Here is a 20,353-nt window from a genome sequence, read left to right as displayed (position 1 = left end):
ACTGGCTGAGCATAATTGTTTGCTTGATTGTTGTTAATTTATAAATAAAATTTTAACATTGGTATAGGACATGACTAAATAATTGAGCATAAAATTGCTGGCCTATATTTCATATTTGTAGTTACTCTGGTATTTTTAATACAATGTCATATTTATTACAGATAATTGTTTAATTATTCCAGTTCTCAGGAAATATTGATTAAAAACTGGCTCAGTGGAAATCTATTTAGTCACACTCCCTCATATTTGGGTTATTTGCTTCTTAATTGGATGCTGTCCTCCAGTGTGAAAACCTGATGTTGAGTTGTTATAGAGAATATTTACTCGACACTACAGATAGAAGACACAAATACATTTGCATATGAAATTTAAAATGTCTTCTATGATGAGATGGGAGGAGTACTATTTCTTGAGTATAAGTAGGTAAGATAGAAAAATAATATGTAATATTTAAAGGAAAAAATAAATGTAAAAGTCTATAGGTTGCATTTGGGAAAAATAAATACTAAGGGAATTATTTCTTTTTCTTCCAAGATAAATTGCTGCTCAATACTGAAGAGTGAACAAGATTGAGATATGAATGGGATTTGAGTTTTCTGGACTCAGGAAGTGAGAGCACACTGTATCCACCTGGCCCCTCCCCTTGGACCACCATAGTCCTGTGTGTGATTTGCAATCATGGTTGTGTAGTGAGGACTTACATAGTCAGGAAGGTTCTCTCGGTTGTCTTTTGGCGTTGGTTAGTCAAGGCGAAAATCTTTTTGGGAGATAATGCTTCTTTCACACCTTTCTTTTGTCTGTACGTAAGGGAAAACAGACCTTGGGCCATAAACTTAGGCAGGTCCTAGGTTTTACGGACCCTACATTATGACTTCTTCTTCTTGGTAGTTATCTGGTGTTTGGCTCAGCACCTGTGGGCTGAGTGTTTTATTATTTTAGTGATGAGACATCTCTTTACTAATACAAATTATCCACATTTGAGCAGTTTGGTTGGATGTCAGGTGAGATAGCTCAGTGGTTAAGATTGTCTACTGCTCTTGCAAAGGACTGGAATTTGAATCTCAGCTCCCATAGTCGGTGGCTCACAAAAGCCTGTAACTCTGGCTCTAGGGGATCCAATGCCCTCTTCTGGTCTGCCCAGGTATCTGCACTCACGTGTGCATTCCTAAACACACACACACATACACACACACACACACACACACACACACACACACACACACACACGAACGCATGCATAGTTTAAATAATAAAAATAAAATCTTAAAAAACAATTAACTTAAATGTTTAACATTTAATAATAGGCAGTTTTTTTGGCAAACTGAGAAAACATGAGACTGCTGAGAAAATGGCCATTGGTTAGCCTCTTGGTTACAAAATGAAGAGACCCTTTGACCAGGTACAGGCAGGAGCACCCCTCAGAGCAGCGACCCTTTTGTTGGGAGCCATATAGATGTATGGTACTTCAGGCCCGTAGATGGCCAGCAATGCTTTCCTATAAGAGATTATGAGGACCCCCGAGTATCCCCAGTGACCTACAGTTGGATATTAATCCTTGAGTTCTTTTAAGAACATAGATTGAGATGGTTACCTGAATATTTATACTGAACACCTCAAGTTAATGGAGTTGGACTGCCCACGAGGAGTGGTCAGTTCATATTTATTGGAATGAATAATTGTACGAGGTAGGAGACACTATTGAATGTCTAGTGCCATCCTTGTACACTGCCATCCAGATGTCCTGAACCAGTCTGTCAGATCTGTCATTTTCTAGCCAATATCCACCCCGCAGCCTAAGGGTTCCGCTGTTTCTGGCCATGTGTTGGCAGCCTCTGCTCAGCTGTGCAGGGCTGCATCCTGCTCTGAGCCCTGCATCTCCACACATCACTCTGCTCTGCTCCTCTCCCTAGCTGTTGATTTCTGTCTCTTTTTGTACCTTAGCTCTTGGGGCTGTTCGTCAAGGAGGAATCCTGCCATCCTCCTGCCTCATCTCCCCTGGCCCGTTGTTTTCTGTCCGCTCCTGGCCTGTGTCTCCTCTCCTGGCTAATTCTACCCCCAGCATCCGTGAGCATGCTCTGTGCTGTCACCCTCAGTGTGACCTGGAACATGATTTTTTCTCAAGAGCTGTGTGAACATATGGCCTCGTGCTAGGGCCCTTGCCTAAACTGAGTGAGATCCTAGGTTTGAACCCAGAACCACAACATAAATAAACAGACAGACAGATAGATAGATGTTGTGAAGGCTGTTGGCATTCAAATCGTGTTACTAACAGAGATCTCTTACAGTCCAGTGCTTATTTTGCTCATATAAGTTGATCACTGATAAGACTTTCAAGGCCTAATTTTATAGGGAGGAAATGATTTATAAAAACATGTTATGTTTCATTGGGCTTTGTTTTTGGTTATGCATTTCCTTGTTATGTTATTCCTACTGGGAAAAGCTACGAACTCTTTTGGAGAAGTACATACCAATTCTTCTGTCCTGGGCTTAGTGACAGTAAATAGGATGCACCATCCTCTTTTCTGTTGAACGTGTAAGAGAATCACATTTGATTTTTTAGTTTTTAGGTTTCTTTCTTTCTTTCTTTTTCTTTCTTTCTTTCTTTCTTTCTTTCTTTCTTTCTTTCTTTCTTTTTTTTTTTTTTTAAAGCTGAGGATTGAACTCAGGGCCTTGCGCTTACTAGGTAAGCACTCTACCATGGAGCTAAATCTCCAACCCCCTAGTTTTTAGTTTTAACGGGCACCAGAATGGGTGCCCATTAAATGATCAATATGAACTTTTAAAAGGAAGTGACTGGTTTTTTTTTTTAAATCTGGAGTCCTAAGAACTCTTCTTTCTTTCTTTCTTTCTTTCTTTCTTTCTTTCTTTCTTTCTTTCTTTCTTTCTTCCTTCCTTCCTTCCTTCCTTCCTTCCTTCCTTTCTTTCTTTCTTCCTTCCTTCCTTCCTTTCTTTCTTTTTTTCTTTTTTTTGTGGTAGATAAGCACTCTAGTACTAAGCTACATCCTCAGCCTAGATATCTTTAAAAGATTAGTTTTTTAATAGAAAATGATGGGGGTTGATGAGGCTCAATGTCTTCTGAGCAGTTGTTACTTATTGGTGGCCCTACAGAAGCTTGACCCTTTACACTGTGAGTCAGTTGGGTAGTCTATAGGCACCAGGACTGCTAATCTTATATGAGAATCCTCCAACATAGGAAGCTGTGATAGGGTGGTTGTGAGCCAGAGGAATATTGGCACATTCTGATGAGTAGATTCTGTGAATTGGAGAGTCCTTGAATACATTCCAGAGGGTTCTTGGTATCTTGTCCTGTGGGAGATAATGAAAAATGGGTCAACAGCTTCTTGGGTTCGAAGACTTATGCTTTGGCAAAGCCTTGGCCTTGCCACCAATATTCCTCACAATAATTCCCCAACTGCAGAAGAACACTGTCTTTTTAAATGAAATATAATTAGAGAACTCAGTTTAGAAAACAAATGGATGGTGGTGGTGGAGATCCCAGGGCCCATTCTCTTTACTTTTTGCTGGCGCCATCCAACCTTAGGGCAGCATAGCTCATTAGAGCACCATTTTTCTATTGAACAAGAGTTGCTAGCCGGTGACTATTGGCCCAGGACTCACCCATGTCTGTCTAAGGATTGGTACAGTAATAACACCCAGTCTCAGGGTTAAATTAGGAAACAACACATGCTGAGTATAGCCCAGATGCTAGCACCCAGGAAACACTCATGGAGGGTTTCTTGCCAGTCCCCCAGCAGGAGAGCCCCATCAGCCAGCTCCATAGTAAAGGTATGAGTGACAGGGAGCTTTTGTCAGGAGCGCTTGGTTCTTGGCTGCCATTTTGCTGATGAGAATCCATCAAATGCTGGTTTTGGTGGCCAGTCAGTAGGCATCTGTCTGGGCTGATTTTCACAGGCATTGCAACAGTGAGAGGCAGGTGACTCCTTTGGAGGATGAAGCTTCATAATCAGACTTAGTTAACATGGCCATGCCTGTTAACTGAGGTTTTATTTATTTATTTATTTAAGTTTTTCGAGACAGGGTTTCTTAGTGTAGTTTTGTGCCTTTCCTGGAACTCACTCTGTAGCCCAGGCTGGCCTCGAACTCACAGAGATCCACCTGCCCCAGCCCCCTGAGTGCTGGGATTAAAGGTGTGCACCACCACCGCCCAGCAACTGAGGTATTATTACTCAGTCAAAATTAAATGTATTTAAGTATACTCCAGAAGTTGCTTGAAAACAACTTTAAAACTTCCAGGCAGAAAAGAATAAGAAAACATCCCAGAAGATATGTGGGCGAGGCAATTAAAATGGCATGAATCAATTACCTATTTCTGAGACTAGAAGTAAGGGAACAAGGGACGGTGGTGCCTCAAAAGAACATGAAGGAAAGGGTTTCTGAGGGGGAAAAGTCCTGCAATCTCAACACTTTGAAGACTGAGTCAAGGATTCGACATTGAGGGCTAGCCTTGGCTACATAGTGATTTTTGAGGTCAGCCTGAACTGCATGAGACCCTGTTTCAAACAAAACAGAACAAAAACTATTAAACTTGAGCATTACTGTGACTGAACCGTCTTGTGTTCTGTTCAGTTTTGCCTGAGTTGTGTTCCAGTTTTCACTTGTTTTGCCTGTCTGTTTGTTGTGTCTTATATTTATATATTCATTTTACATTTATATGAAGAAGTTAAGACCCCTTCTTGTTGCTCTAATCCTATCGCCTGTATTGTCACCATTATTAACAGGTAAGGTCACTTTTTAAGAAATAAAGAGGGACTTTTTTTTCCTACAGTTATCCCCAAGTTTATCTTTTCCTATCCTGGATGTCACTTTAGCTCACTAGTCACCACACAGAAGTGATGTTGTCCTCCAAAAGCATTTCCAAAGGGGAGGGAGGCTGCTTAGTTCTAGTGTGTGGAGGCTGAGGATGCTGCAGAGGTACCACAGAACCCAGAGGACACAGTCTACACCTCCAGTTATATGGTCCAATGTGTCAGTAGAGCCAATATTGAGAAACCCAGCCTTAGGTCAGCACACACCAATCTAACTCGCTGCTTTAAAAAGCTTCCTAACACTTTGTAGCATGATGAGGTCATCGTTTATACAGCCAGTTTTCTTTGCCATGGCTGCTTGGTTAGTGGCAGGAAGACTATGTAATTGAGAAAGCTCAATGTAGCTATTGACAGTTCTGCTTATTTTAAAAGAAAAAAAAAAGGCCTTATCAGAAAGACTCCAAAGAGGGACAGTGAGGAATCCTTAACCTGGTCTATAAAATAAGATTCCAGGTCACCTGGCGTCAAGAGAATTAGGTCTGAAAGAAGTGGCTGGGAACGCATGTCTTTATTTTGCCTTCTTTGGTATTAAAAAGGAAGGAAAGAGAAGGAGGCAGTAATAGCCTTAATGGCTTTATATAACTCCCCAAACAAGGCAGGCTACTTCTGAAGTCAGGGAAATCATTTTCACAGTAAACTAATGCTGATGGGGCAATCCCCACCTGCTATTATTGAATATTTTTAGAAGTATTATGACATTAAATCATGGTGGGTTCAACAAAAGAAAACAGAAACAAAGTGGGTTTAAATGAAAGCACTGGTGTGGAAGCCAAGACACTGACCGACTTCCAGATGCCCTTGATCCTTCAGAATCACGATGACCCTGGTAAGCACACGGCTGCATGGAAAGAATTCTTTACCACCAACAGATTCTGCTCTGTGAAGCCATAGTTCCATGTCTCCCTGGCAATTCTCCTCTGGGAATTTACATTTCCATAAGGGTAAACCAGAGGATGGGTCCTCCTCGCACGCAGTGGGCTAGAGGGTCATGGAATTATGCTGAGTATGAGAAGAACACAGACTCATTGGTGAACCCCTTAAAGGTTTGGTCTCCTTTGGAAAATCATGTTTTAAGAAAAGTGATCCAAGGACCATACAACAGCAAGACAGCTGGGTTGCATCTTTGCATTTTGTTTTTCTGGCCTTTCATCTTTGTGGTGTGCATCTGAATATCTTGTCAAAGTTGCAAAGGCTCTGACCTACCTACAGAGTCACTAACCTTGCAAGTTCATTGCTATTTGGGAAAACTCAACTTCTTTCCCCTCCACTCTTATCTTTGTAGGATCAGAGCCACACACAAGTGTCACAGTACCGCCAGGATCCCTCCTTGATCATGAGGTCAATTGTCCATATGACCGATGCTGCTCGCTCTGGGATCATGCCTCCTGCCCAGCTGACCACCATCAACCAGTCTCAGCTCAGTGCACAGTTGGGCTTGAATTTGGGAGGGGCCAGTGTACCCCACACATCTCCTTCACCTCCAGCAAGCAAATCAGCCACTCCCTCCCCTTCCAGCTCCATCAATGAAGAGGATGCTGATGAAGCAAACAGGGTAAGTTAGAGTTGGCCTAGTATGGAGCCTAGCAGAGAGCTGGACCAGCACCTGCTCATGTTATAGATCACATTGATGATATCACCTCCTTTTTCTTCATGGATTTGGAGAAATCTTCCAATTGATGGTGGTTTAATTTTTTTTTCTTCACACACAATTTTTGGTGAAAGGGTGCTGAAGCGAAAGTTGGGAGATCAGTTCTCCAAGAGCTGTAAGACGTTAGGCAAATCCCTTAAGTCTTGTGAGGCTTAACTGTCCTGGTCTGCAAATGGAAGGGTCTATCCTAGGTTTCTGAATATTCTAGATTCTTCAGAAATTCGAAAGCTTGGGTTCTGTTGCTGATATGAGCAAGTTTCATCCCTTTGTTGGCTGGCCGCATTTCAGAAGTGCTATTTCTCAGTGATGGACACTTGGTGGGTTTGCATCATTCTATGCCTTTGCTTTTGTCCTGGAGAATGCACTTCCAAATACACATAGATTGCAGATGTGACTTTTCTGAATGCCCAAATGGGTAACTTTAATGAAAATGAGCACTGTGATGGTACATGTTATGTGAGATTACCCATTATGCTTTTACTAATGGTGTGTTCTGGACCTGTTCTGTGCTTGTCAGTTTTCTTAGGTTTAGTGGGGCAAAGGCTTCTAAGAAGCTGGGGTGGGGGTACCAATGTTAAGACTAGTTCCAGGTATGATCAGTGACCTAACTGATGCCACCAGTATGCAGAGATTACAATCCCTTCTGCTTGGGAGGGTGAATTAAGGAAGACTTTATTGAGAAAGTTGTATTTGAATTAGGTCTGAGAGGATGCATAAAAGTTTGTGAGGCAGAAGAGAGGGGCCAGCGTTACCTAGTTCAGGGAAGAATGAGGAGCAGTGGGAAGTGTGTCTCCATTTATGTGTGCCATGAAGTTTGATACAGGGGAGGACAGAAATAGAAGAAATGGATTCAGTGTGTGGTGTGGTCTTCCATTGGTAATTGAGGACTGATCATTTGTGTGCAGGGATGGCATAATCCGATTGATGTTTTAGAAGAAACACTTTGGCCGTCTGTAGAAAACAGTACACAGGGAGGGTCAAGAGAGAAGGAGATGGATTAGAAGAGCCTGCCATGATGGCTTGTTTATTTTCATCAGAGGAAAGAAGGGCATGGAATACCAGGTCAATGAGGGGTGCTGAAGAGGCTGTATCACGAATATGATGGTACAGTGGAAAGGATAAAGTGTATTTTGGCCTGAGAGCCAGCATGGATGGGTTGGGCCTGCAGTGGGGGGAGTTTGGGGTGCTGGCTTTTGAGACTGGACCTCAAGCCCTTTGGAGCTGGAACTTTGGAGTCTGAGACCATGTGTAAGACAATGTAAGGAGTAAGTCACAGCCAGAACTCTGGACATCATTATCTTAGCTGGCAAAGGGAAGAAGAGACGGAGAGATGAGGAAAAGAGAGAGGCTAGAATGATGTTGCAGAAGGCAAAGGAATTTAAAGTGGAGTGTTTGGTTGTACGGTGTCTGGTCAGCACCCAGCTGGGCACAGAGCTGACCAATGCAGAGTTAGTGATAGCCTTTTTCATGGAGACTTGCCTGTGGTGAAGGAAGAGAGGCCTAGGCTGTGGCTGCTTAGCCAGCTCTGACTTTTCAGATCTGGCTGGAATCCTTCCCTTCACTTGACTACACTCAGGTCCTGTGTCAAACAGAAATTGTCCATAAGACCCCTCCCTGCCTTACTCCACTTTAAGTGAGGGTCTAGGTTTATGTGAAGGCCAAGAATCCAGTTTGTCACATTTATCTGAGAAATGAGGATTAAGTGATCATTATATAACTTTTTGTCAAAGATATTTTTCTAGCATTCTCAACCTTTTGAAGTCAGCTACTAAAAGTGTTCATGGTTTTTTTTTTGTTGTTGTTTTTTGTTTTTTAAGAGCCTTTATCCTGATCTGTTGTTTAAACTGTGGAATTCTTCGTTTCTAGTTTAGTCTTAAAAAGTAAGGGTGGTTAGGACAAATTGTACTTTGCCAAGAGTGACCTCAGAACGTGCCGACTTTTGAATATGACTTTACAGAGGACATGATCCACTTCTCCTTACTGAAGAAGAACTGCATGGGAAATAAGCATACTGTTAACACTAGCACTGCTAGACTTAGACTCCATTTGAAGCTGTATTGTTTTATCTTTGTTGCATTGAGAGAAAACCTGGCTTCCATAAAATGTCTAACTGGAAGGTGTCTGGTTCCCCATCAAGCCTTAGATCATTGGGTAGAATTAAACAAGTCTTGCTTACTCTGAAAACTTAGAAAAAAAGACTGTGGCATCTGCAGAATTATCAAATTAACTGTGGAAGTTATGAAGACTGACCTTTTAGTAGGAAAGGAAGTGAGTCCAATTTGTATGCTTTATAGATGTGGCTGTCACTTAAAAACAGTACAATCTGGAAGGCAGCCAGTAGTTCCCAAAGGTTCAAATATTCAGTGTTCTCAAGAAAAGTTACTGCTATTATGTTCCTCCCTAAGAATTTTTAGTAATTGGAGTAAATTCCAAATGACCTCCACTTAGAAAGTTATAAAACTCCAGTAATATTTGAATTAAGATTCAAGATCATTAAAATCTAATTTGTTAGTAACTTGGGTCAATTATTGTTCATTGGGCCTGAGTCTGGCTTTTAAACAGATTTTGCCAAACACTTGAGGATTCTTGATGAAAATAACCACCGACAAATATATTCAGTGTGCTTGTACTGTATTCTAGGCCAGAGAAAGCTGAGGTTGGTAAGTAATTTACCTTCCTTCTATGATGTATCCCTGTGATGATAATGTGGTCAATAAAAAGCAGGAGATAGGGCCAGCAGAGAAGGCTTGGTGGTCAAGAGCAATTGCTGCTCTTGCGGAGGACCCAGGTTCAGTTCTCAGCACTCACATGACTACTCACAACCTTCTGTAACTCAAGTTCAAGGGATCTGGTGCCCTCTTCTGGCTTCCATGTGCAGTGTGTGCATGTGGTGTATAAGCATACATGCCTACAAAACACCCATACACATAAAAATAAAAATAAACAATAGTAAATAAACATCAAGTGATAGGACAAAATGAATAGGAAGTGTGGCTGTGTGTTAATTTGGATGTCTACCCAGATCATATGTAGGGTTCTGACTTGGAGTCTACACTGTGACCATGTCTCTGTTGAGAGCTGTTCCATTCAGAGTTACTTATCCTGTGTAATGAATAGCTTTCTTGTAGCTTTCCCCTTAGTCTTGGTGATTTTAAGTATCAGCTGGTGTTCTTTTACAGGCTGTTAATGTTACGATGGGTATTTATTTCTTTTCTGTCTCCAGTTAAAGTGGTTTTGACATTTTTATATTTCTCGGTATCTTATCCTTTAGAAAGTTATTATTTTAGGAAATAAAGGTGACCTTTCCTTTCTTGTGCAAGTGTAGTGATTACAGCTAATTTCTATTTGCACTTCCAGAGGCTCATTAGCACAGCAACCTTCTTGTAAAAAAAAATCAGCCATACAGAAAATCAATTCTGACCACTCATACAGATGGTATGTAACTGCGGCAGGGGACCTTGTTTAAAATATCAGAATATGATCTACATCCAAAATGTTATTAGGTTTTCCTTGTAAACCCTCTGCCTCTGAACTATTGGGCTCATGTGTGCGTCTGTAGCATTGTATATAGATAGCGTAGCGTGGTACAGTGTTCTGGCTTTCATTACTCATAATTGCCATGGAAAGCATATGTTGCGAATATACCAAAGCTACTTCCGGGTCTCATTAATCAGTGTTCTAAATGCTAATCTCTGCTGTCCAGTTAACTCTAAGCAAGTTTGCCCCTCCCCCGCTTTTGGTGGTGATTCATCTGTTGATGATCCTTAACAAAACCTTCAAAGAGTGACTGTGGCTTGGAGGAAGCCTTGCTGCATTCTCTGCAAGTTCATTCTAGGCGGTGTATTTTCTTCCTGCTTTGCAGGCCATTGGAGAGAAAAGAACGGCCCCAGATTCTGGCAAGAAGCCCAAGACTCCAAAGAAAAAGAAAAAGAAAGATCCCAATGAGCCTCAGAAGCCAGTGTCAGCATATGCCCTGTTTTTCAGAGACACACAGGCTGCAATTAAAGGTCAAAACCCCAATGCAACCTTTGGAGAGGTCTCCAAAATTGTAGCATCTATGTGGGACAGCCTTGGAGAGGAGCAAAAGCAGGTAAGACAAGCATCTATCATGGACAAATATTCAAAAAGCTACCAGAATAATCTTACATCTAATATGTTTGCTTCTTAAGAAAGCCCATTCATCTAAGCTATGGAATTAAAACATACGTAAAAAAACCCGAACAACTCATATTGATTTCTAGTCAACTTATGGCTACATGTTCAAAATTGGTTCACAGGAGATTTGGAAGAAATGTGGGCAGTAGCCTGCAAGCATAAACTTTTGATGATAATCTTTTCATTTTAAATAATGTGGAATTTTCCCCTTTGTTCAGAAAGGGCCCTATAAAGGGATTAGCTCCATCCTGGGTGCTTTTCCATTGATCATCTTTCTGAATCCTTGTGCTATCCTGGTGTGTTTCCAAACTTTGAAGCTGCCTCTGCATGTCTCATTATTGTCACTGGGCATTTGAAATTTTATTCCAAGTTCATTTTAAAACTAGGTAGTGTGAGAGGTATTCAGAGATTAGCCATGCTGGTGGGAGATACTTCCTCGGGGGCCTGCTCCTCTCTTCAACTCCTCAGCACAAATGAAGGGAAGAACAGGCTCCTTTGGAGTTGGTCCTCCCCTGCTTGCATAAAACTCCAATTACCTTTAATAGTTTTATATATCTGTGGAAGAATAGACTCTATCAGTGCTAAAACAGAATGATTGCTTCAGAAGGGAGGAGTGGAGGGGTGCGCATCATGAACTCATTCTGGTACCTTGTTCCCTGGGATGGTGCAACTCTTGAATGTGCCTGTTGGCTTGCCGTGAGTGTATTACCATACACAGCACACCAATTTCTATTCTCAAAATGCAATTCTACGGAACTAGGAAACTGTACCCCAAACTTAACATATTCTGGAAAGTTTCTTACTTTGTTCTAACAGCCAGCCATCAGATCATTTAAGAAAAATGCAGCCCAAATCTTGTGCAACGCACCAGTATGTAGGTTCCTCTCTTACGTCTGTCTGTATGCCAGTCTCCCATCTCTTATTATTTATGACTTCCACTTCTCCTTTTTTCTCCAAAAGAAGCCTAGGATTGGGATGGCTCCATCTTTTCTCTTTTGTTTAATTGTGTGTGTGAATGTGTTTTGTACCAGGGGCCACAGCATGTGTGGAGGTCAGAGGCCAGCTTTCAGCTTTCAGGAAGTCAGTTCTCTCCTTCTACTTGGGCTCTGTCAGGCTTAGCAGCAGACACCTTTACCTGCTGAGCCATCTCATCAGCCCCTGTAGTTTGTCATTAAAGCTCTGATTTGGTGAAGTTTAAGGCGGGGGGCGGGGGGGGGGAGCGTGTGAGGGGACATTGACACTGATGGAGAAACCTAGTCCTTGCTAGAATTTAAGCCATTTGCAGAAAGCTGGTCCTTGGTGCTTGTTCATGGTCTAGTATGAGGCCTTCAGTGGTAACCTGAGATCATTCTCCCCTCCAACTGTAAACATCAAACTTGGGCATTGGTGTAGGTGGCAGGGCTTTTTATTTCAACGTGTGTGTGTGTGTGTGTGTGTGTGTGTGTGTGTGTGTGTGTGTGTGTGTGAAACATTTAAAAAACCAAAGCCAAGGAGACCAGGTTTTTAGGTGAGTTCTGTTTATGTGACCTAATTTGTGCAGCAGTTTTATAGCAAAGAATTTATAGCCTCAGGGTGGTGCTAATTGTGATCTTATTTTAATAGGTATATAAAAGGAAAACAGAAGCTGCCAAGAAAGAATACTTGAAGGCCCTGGCTGCCTACCGGGCCAGCCTCGTTTCTAAGGTAAGCCTGCTGCAGTGTGGGAGCCATCCTCGGGCGCTGGGAACTTCTGTGTGGCTCCCTAAGAGTGCTCCGTTAGACACTCACTACTCACCTGATAGTGTGGACAGTAGGGGCTTCTGTAAGCTGCTGAGACTGAATTACTGCTAATGGATTTGCTGTTCTTTCTATTTGCGTTTGTAGCCATATAGATCTATTTTAAATAGCCCCTTGTTCTTTGCGCATGTCAGGAATCAGATCTGGTGGGTTAATGTCCTCGGTGTGAAGCTAGAGGTGTGCTTGTCAGGCATTTCTGAACATACCGTAAGTTCTCTGGTGGTTACATTATCGTAATCAGCATTGGTGCATTTTTGACCACTTGTTTCACATCATATAAATAAATAAGTCTCATGATTATTTAAAATAAAATCCTGTTCCAAATACTAAGACGCAAAGTACATGCATTATACATAGAATATACAGTGATGTATTTTACAAGGCATTAATATTCCAGAGCAGCTCCTGTCTAGGTCATTATCCCCTTGATCCAAAAGGAATATGTGCTCTATCTGTCCATCTCTGTGGCCATCCTCGTGACTGAACCCAGAGCTCACACCCACCAAGCAAGCACTCTATATCTGAGTCACACCAGAGCTAAGCTCCTATATTACTTTACCAGTTTTGCCTTTCTAGAATTTAGATGGGCTCTGGGGCGAATAATTCGGACTAGTAGGTTTTTGCAGCAGACTCCTCTCTTCTGAGAAGCCAATTCCATTTCATCAGTATTGTTATCTCGAGTCCATAAGGCCTCAAAGCCACGTTGAAAGGGCTTCGTCCCTTTCTTCTCTTTTTCATCTGAGTTGTTTCTTCTTTGTATGACAATCCACCACTGGCGGCTCTTCTGAATCCGATCAACAGAGGGCCTCCTGCCTTTGTTGACAGCTCTCGGGACACTGCCCACTTCATTAGAGAGAAAACATTTATCAGAGCAAGAGCAGAACACATTTTCTGAGATTCCGGAAGATGCACACTGGCAGATACACTGAGTCTGAACTCAGATGTGCCGTGGATGGAAAGTAGGTTCTGGGGGCTGTGGGCATTGTGTACACAACCATATAGAGGTGTAGTTGATGACTAGGTGGGAGCATTGGGGAGAGCAGCAGTGTGTCCTGCTCAAGTGGACCAGTCTGCCTTTGGGGTACCCAGAGGCAAGGATAGGTGACCCTGGAGAGTGAGCAAGTGACCATGTGTGAATGTAAACCGAGAACCACTATCTGAAAGGGACATAGAAACACAAGTAGGAACCTGCAGTCTGTGGCCGACCTAGAAGGGTAACTTACACTATTGGGACTAGAGTCAGGATTCCCAACTATTTCCAAATGTACTTTAATGACTCTTCGCCCAAAAGACAGAATTTCAAAAGGGTCCGTTTACAACACTGTTTACTGACTTAAATTTGGTAAATGATATGCACAGGGTCCTATGATTTATATTTAGGTAGTTGGAAAAGAACTAAAGTAATAATTGAGGTATGAGTTTAGAAGAAAGAACTTCAACCTGGACCCGAAGAGTGAAGTAGTTAGTGACACAGTGACCTCCAGGGAGGCAGCATCCAGTGGTACAGGGTGGCTGCTGTACCACGCTTCTGTAGAACTGGATCTGTTTAGGGTTCTGAAAGTTAAGAAGATGATCAATTGAAGACTCCCAGACTTGCCTTCACGGTGAGGATGGATATAAACCAAATCCTGTTAGAGTAATTAAGAGAATCTGGTTCATGAGCATTTGGAGGTATGAAGATACTTTTGCAAGTCCATAGCATTGTTTCCCCCAAGCCTCTAAACTGGGACCTTGCAGTGACAGTTAAATTGGGTTTTTATACAAGAGAACACTGCCCATGGAAGCGTGTTGCTTCACAATCGTGTGTTGAACCAGAGCCATCAGATGCACTGGGTGGCTCTATAGGAGCCTTTTTCAGGTTCCTTCCAGTAGCAGAAGTTTATAAATCTGAGTCGCAAAAATGCAGAAGTAAATATTTAAAATCATTAAAGATGTCTCGTGATACTTGATTGCACTGTAGTGGCCTCTACTACCCCCCACCTCAAAGAACCAATCCCCAAAGCATGTAGAGATAGCTCAGTGGTGGTGTACTTGCCTAGTATGTAGGAGGCCCTCGGTTCCACTAGCACCACCAAAACCAGTCAAGCAAACAAAGCAGAAAAATACTGATTTTATGAAAAATGAAGGGTGAAACTGTCTTTAAGGTTAAACATTTCAACTGCTTTTCCATGTGTAAAAGAAATTTTTGCAGAGTTGTGTGTTTTGGTCACAAAATGGAATTGCTCTACCAACATTGTTTAATGGGTTATTGTATTATATGAAGTTTTAATGTTCTTTCTTCACATATGGCTTCATCGGTGAATTCTGCAGGTCTTTGAAAATAGTTGTTAAACCCAAAACACTTCTAAGGTCATGAGTGGCTTCCACTGGCTGTCTTTGAAGAATGTAGTTATGCTTTTCTTATGTTTGAGGGGCCACTGTGATAAAGTTATGCAATTGGGGTTTTGACATTTTTCTAGCAACTTGGTGTCTGGTGGTATTTGCTGTTACTCAATACAGTTCTGAATGCATAGTGCATGAATTAATTCTCAGATCAGAGCGTCTCATATCAAGTTCAGTGGCACATGGTGCCAGGTTGTAGAAGGAGAACTGAGAACTACGTGAGTGACTGCACATGCTCAGAGGTCCGGAGATGTGCATTGGTAGAGCTGTAATCCACTGTCTCTCCACAGTGTTGCTTCAGAAGGGAGGCTAGCATGTTTACAATGATGAAGTACTGTTGCTTTTAAAATACGTGTCAGTTGTCTTTTACCCTGGTTAATGTTGTGTAACAACTAATCACAAGCCCCGGGGACATACAAAGATAAGCTTTATCAGAGAATCCGGGTAGCTGACTGGTCCTTCCAATGGAGTCCCACCCACTCTTCTGTTTGATTGAAGGAGTGGCATGCCTGCAGGTCGACGCTGACAGTGAGCTGGCTCCTGACTGAGGCAGGGCCACAGATCTGTCTTTCTGGGATGGCTCTAGGTGTGGAGAGTGAGTGGGAGGGTGCGCCATCCCTTAAGGCACCACACCAGCCCAGACTCACTGTGGAGCTGAGCGGATTTGACTCTGCCTTCAAGAAGTGCTTTAACAGTCGCATGACCAAGGCCGCGGAGACAGGGCCCCATGAATGGCGGTGGCTGTTTTCTGAGTCAGTGTATATAGTATATATTTGTAGATTATAACATTCTAGAACTTTATTTCTCTCTGTGCAGGCTGCTGCTGAATCAGCAGAAGCCCAGACCATCCGTTCTGTCCAGCAGACTCTGGCATCAACCAATCTGACATCGTCCCTCCTTCTGAACACACCACTGTCTCAACATGGGACAGTCCCCGCCTCACCTCAGACTCTCCCACAGTCGCTCCCTAGGTCCATCGCTCCCAAACCCTTAACCATGAGACTACCCATGAGCCAGATCGTCACATCGGTCACCATCGCAGCCAATATGCCCTCGAACATTGGGGCTCCACTGATAAGCTCCATGGGGACGGCCATGGTTGGCTCAGCAGCCTCCACCCAGGTGAGCTCTTCGGTGCAAACCCAGCAGCATCAGCTGCAGCTGCAGCAACAGCAACAGCAGCAGCAGCAGCAACAGCAGCAGATGCAGCAAATGCAGCAGCAGCAGTTGCAGCAGCACCAAATGCATCAGCAAATTCAGCAGCAGATGCAACAGCAGCATTTCCAGCACCACATGCAGCAGCACCTGCAGCAGCAGCAACAGCAGCATCTCCAGCAGCAGATCAACCAACAGCAGCTGCAGCAGCAGCTGCAGCAGCATCTTCAGCTGCAGCAACTGCAGCACATGCAGCACCAGTCTCAGCCTTCTCCCCGGCAGCACTCCCCAGTCACCTCCCAGATCACATCCCCCATCCCTGCCATCGGCAGCCCTCAGCCAGCCTCTCAGCAGCACCAGCCTCAAATCCAGTCCCAGACACAGACTCAAGTATTACCGCAGGTCAGTATTTTCTAAGGTGCATGAGGCACTCAGATTGGAGTGCACCGAGGAGAGAGGCATAGGAGGGAAGGTGTGCAGACTGGAACTTGTGAGTTGACTCTCGTTATGCAGCAGTGTGTAACAGATCAAAACGGTCCTCTCAAGTGTCTATTAGATAGGCAATAAGAACTGCAGTGTAGCTGAGAAGCATCTTTTAGCTGACTATACATCACTTTGTTTTTAAACAAGGAAGCTGCGCTCTGTCATGTGCTGCCTTTTTTTTATTTATTCAGGCTATACCTACAATATGTGAATCAAACCATTTAATGAATCCTGGGACATACGGATGACTGTAAACTGGCCTTTCTGAGTCATAGAAAAAAATTGGCCTTATTTCTCCAGAAGTGAGTGAACCATACTCCCAGGCTGTTTGAACTTCTGAAGCCCTAAAATAAATACTAAGTACAAAGCACACTTGTAACTACCTGAAATATGAAGATCCAGTTTCATACAAACATTTGTATGATGTGAATAGTTGATGGCATTTTTTGTCATGAAAAAAATTAATGTAAATCACAGACTTTTGCCAAAGCTCTTATTTTTTTTTTCTAAATCTCTCCAGAAAAAAAGAAAAAAAAAAGCAAGTGATTAGATTCAATTATTGACTTATTTACTTACTTCTACTTTGTATCCATGACTTCTCTGAATCAAACCACAGTATATGTTGTGACAATAATCTGTGGCCACTGTTAGCCCATTATGTTCATTCCAATTAGAAGAGTTGTGAATACTATATTACGTGTTTTGAGTGACAAGTTTCGAAAAATAAAAACACTGTATTTTTAAAAGGGAAATGCACTTAAATGAAACAGTTATTACAGAAGTTAAGATTTAAAAAGAAAAAGCAAGAATTTTTATTATGATGTAATACCGGTAGAATCTTGAATATTTCAAAGGCACACTACATCTGAAATAATCGATGTAAATATTTTCTTTCCAAGTTGTAAGTTTCATCTCCTGTGTTGTAAAGTTTTCCTAAACCAGGCTTTAACCTAAACACTGGGGACATAAACCATTCATTGCTACATTGCTTATTGTGTTTTTATGCTGTTTTATACTTTTTTATGAGTTATGATAGCAGCAATTAAGTTGTTTGTATTTTGCTTAACTAAAACAAAATGCTTTTATCTTGCTATAGAATAAACACATTTCAGTAAAATCTGTGGACTGTATTTTGATGCAAGGGCAAGGACACTGTTCACTTTTCAAATAAAATGGAATGTCAAATTTTACCTTTGGTCCCTTGACTACCTTAAGATGGGGAACATGGCCCCGGCCAGGCCTGCTTGAGCTGAGCATCATCCTCCCTTTTCAACCGGGAACACAATATTCATGACTAAGAATTTGGATTTTACAGCCAGATACCAGGGCCCTGAAAAGAGATGGGGAATGTTTGGGTTTTTGTTTGTTTGTTTATAATTACCTATTTGTTAAGATACAAATGTGACACAAGTTATTTACAAATAAAATACAGGTAAGATACAAATATATTTATCTAAGGCAGAAAGCAGTTATCTTCTGCTCGGGGCTAGAACTGGCTGCCATTGGGTTATTATTTCTATTAAAATAAATGGTGGGTCCTAATTTTGAGGCCAAAATAAGAATTTCAGTGCCCATACCCCCCCATTTTCTCTGCTCTGTGGTGGCTTCCCTTTGAGAGCTGTGTGACCATGATCCCCGGTTGTCTTGCATGATTAATTACAGCATCTGTCCTGTCAGGAGCTGTAATGAAGAGGTCTTGATAAAAATTGCAAATTACCACTGGCAACAGTCTTAAACTGCTTATGATAAAATGAAAATTAAAAACAGCAAGTGTCAACCCTGACTAGAATCCTAATCTGAAAGGAATGAGTGTGTGCATGGCAGCATCCCTTACCACTGCATGCAAGACACTAAAAAATAATAGAATATGGATTCCTTAAAGTTGTTGTACTTCAAAGAATATTTACTGTATGTTGTGGGTTATGAATAATGAATTTTGCTTTCAATATTTCATAATCCTCTCATACTCTGTATTATGTACAAATATTGAACAGCGAGAGATTCTGATTATAAATTTATAGGCTTCTTGCTGTAGAAAAATTTATGTCTAAATTGGAGCTTTTCATAAGATGTATTAGTTGACAGGTATCAGTGTTCAAACAGTCTTAGAAAGGTGCCTAACCACGTCTACAAGGGGCCAACTGTGCTCTGCAAAGCAGTGCGCTGCCTGCAGCAGACCCATCAGGAGCAAGCCAGGGCTCGCTCACAGGGCCTCTGAAGGGAAACCAACATTACATGGCAGTAAGAACCATTTGCTAGTCTGTGGTGGGACCTTTAGACAAATGTCTTCAAAATTAATTGCTAAACTCCATGTGACAGTAATTGTGTCTTAGTTCTATAATTGTCATTTTGAAAACCCATGAAGTATTGCCGGGGAAAAAAATGTCACTAGTGATGAGGCTTAATTGCAAGTGAAGTCTGTTTGCAACTGTTTGCCGTTAGGGGCAGGTGTTGTTGCAGTTATTACATGACTTTTTTTTTTAAATATGTAAATCTTAGAGTTTTATCACATTCATCAAATTATATAAAGCTACTGATGGTCAGTTCCAGGGGAAGAAAAAGATGATTGAATTACAATTAAAAAAAAATTAATCACCAGGCAAAAGTATGTATTTAAAACATCAAAAGACCGGAATCATGTAACAAGTTCCCCACTCTTGCTACCAACTTGTTTTAATCAGGATTCACTGCTCTTACTCTTCATTTGACTGAGTGACTGGTTTCTGTCTCTGCCTCTAAATAAGGTTTGGTACTCTTTCTTTAGCAGGTCAGAAATAAATCCAGGGGATGAAAACCAGTATGAGAAGCATGGTACCCTATTGGGTAGACTCCTTAAGTGTTCTAGGGATGTCAAGAGTCTCCCCTCCCCAAACCGTATCTCCATCACACATACCTCATCTCTCCCCTGTTGTGGGGATATTATTTTATTACTGTGGCTAACTGTGTTTCCTTTCTGTGTTCACCTGTATGGCCGTTTGATGAAAGAGCATAAGGACTTTTCATTTTTAGCTGACATGGGGTCGTTAGTTCCTGACTCAAAGAATAGAAACTTAAATGCCTCCATGCAGCATAATTTCTGCAAATATTACCACCTGACAGCAGTCTGAAGGCTTTCGAGACAGATGGATTAATATCTCAAGTTGAAGTAGGAGTCCTCTGCTGTCCTGTCCACTCAGCAGGCTCCAGACATCTGAACGGTCTCTTCTCCGCTCTCACTTCACAGAGCATTTTCAGCACTGGACTTCAATCTAACCTTTCCTCCCCCTCACCCACCCCCTTTGTTTGGCTTTTGTTTTGCAACAGCTGTTATTATCGTTTTTGGTCAGCTGTGATTGCTGGAGGCAAAATAGGACCAGATGGTGTTTTGCTATGCATGAATGGAGCCTTAGAGGAGTCGAGACTGAATAGGCCAACTTTGAATGGTGTCTATGCACCACCTGCCTGCCTTAGCTGCGGTGTACACACCACAGTAGCATGATCCGTCTCAGACTTACTAGAATCGGATGGGAAAGTGGAGGGCTGGGGTGGAGTTCCCTCATACTTATTGATCTTCTGTGCACTAGCAGAATAATGTACTGTACAGTCCATTTGAGTTAATTGCATATGACACGGCATGGAGATGTAATCCATCACTCTAGAAGTCTGGTTCACTTTAAGGATTATATTGCTCCTTAGCACACAAACAAGTATGTAGTATGTACACACACACACACACACACACACACACACACACACACACACACACACACGAGTGGGAAGAGAAAGTATTAAAACTAATGGGTAGGTATGCACAACTTTAAAAGAATATTCTAAAATAACAGACTTAAGAATCTGAGGCTGGGGGTGGGCAGATACTGGAAGACAGTTGAAAAGTGATTTTTGTCAGCACTAAACATATAGTGAAAAAAAACCTACACTTTTGATACAG

General features: G+C 42.0%; 1 protein-coding gene across 3 annotated transcripts in view; it reads left to right on the top strand.

The window, feature by feature from the left end:
• Positions 1-17,615, top strand: part of Tox3 (TOX high mobility group box family member 3) — a 99,783-nt gene extending 82,168 nt beyond the window's left edge. For 2 of the 3 annotated variants that reach the window (XM_036188801.1, XM_036188802.1), the window contains exons 4-7: positions 6,109-6,378; positions 10,337-10,564; positions 12,232-12,312; positions 15,604-16,924. In XM_036188801.1, coding sequence (XP_036044694.1) covers positions 6,109-6,378; positions 10,337-10,564; positions 12,232-12,312; positions 15,604-16,359 — 1,335 coding nt within the window. In that variant the 3' untranslated portion in view covers positions 16,360-16,924. Of the gene's footprint in view, positions 1-6,108; positions 6,379-10,336; positions 10,565-12,231; positions 12,313-15,603 lie in introns of all 3 variants that reach the window. The other variant, XM_036188800.1, reaches the window with a different exon arrangement.
• Positions 17,616-20,353: the final 2,738 nt, after the last annotated feature.

Source organism: Onychomys torridus, chromosome 5, assembly GCF_903995425.1.
Source record: "Onychomys torridus chromosome 5, mOncTor1.1, whole genome shotgun sequence".
Classification (NCBI taxonomy): Eukaryota; Metazoa; Chordata; class Mammalia; order Rodentia; family Cricetidae; genus Onychomys; species Onychomys torridus.
Note: the sequence above shows the minus strand (reverse complement) of the source record. Positions and strands in the feature narration are given on the sequence as shown.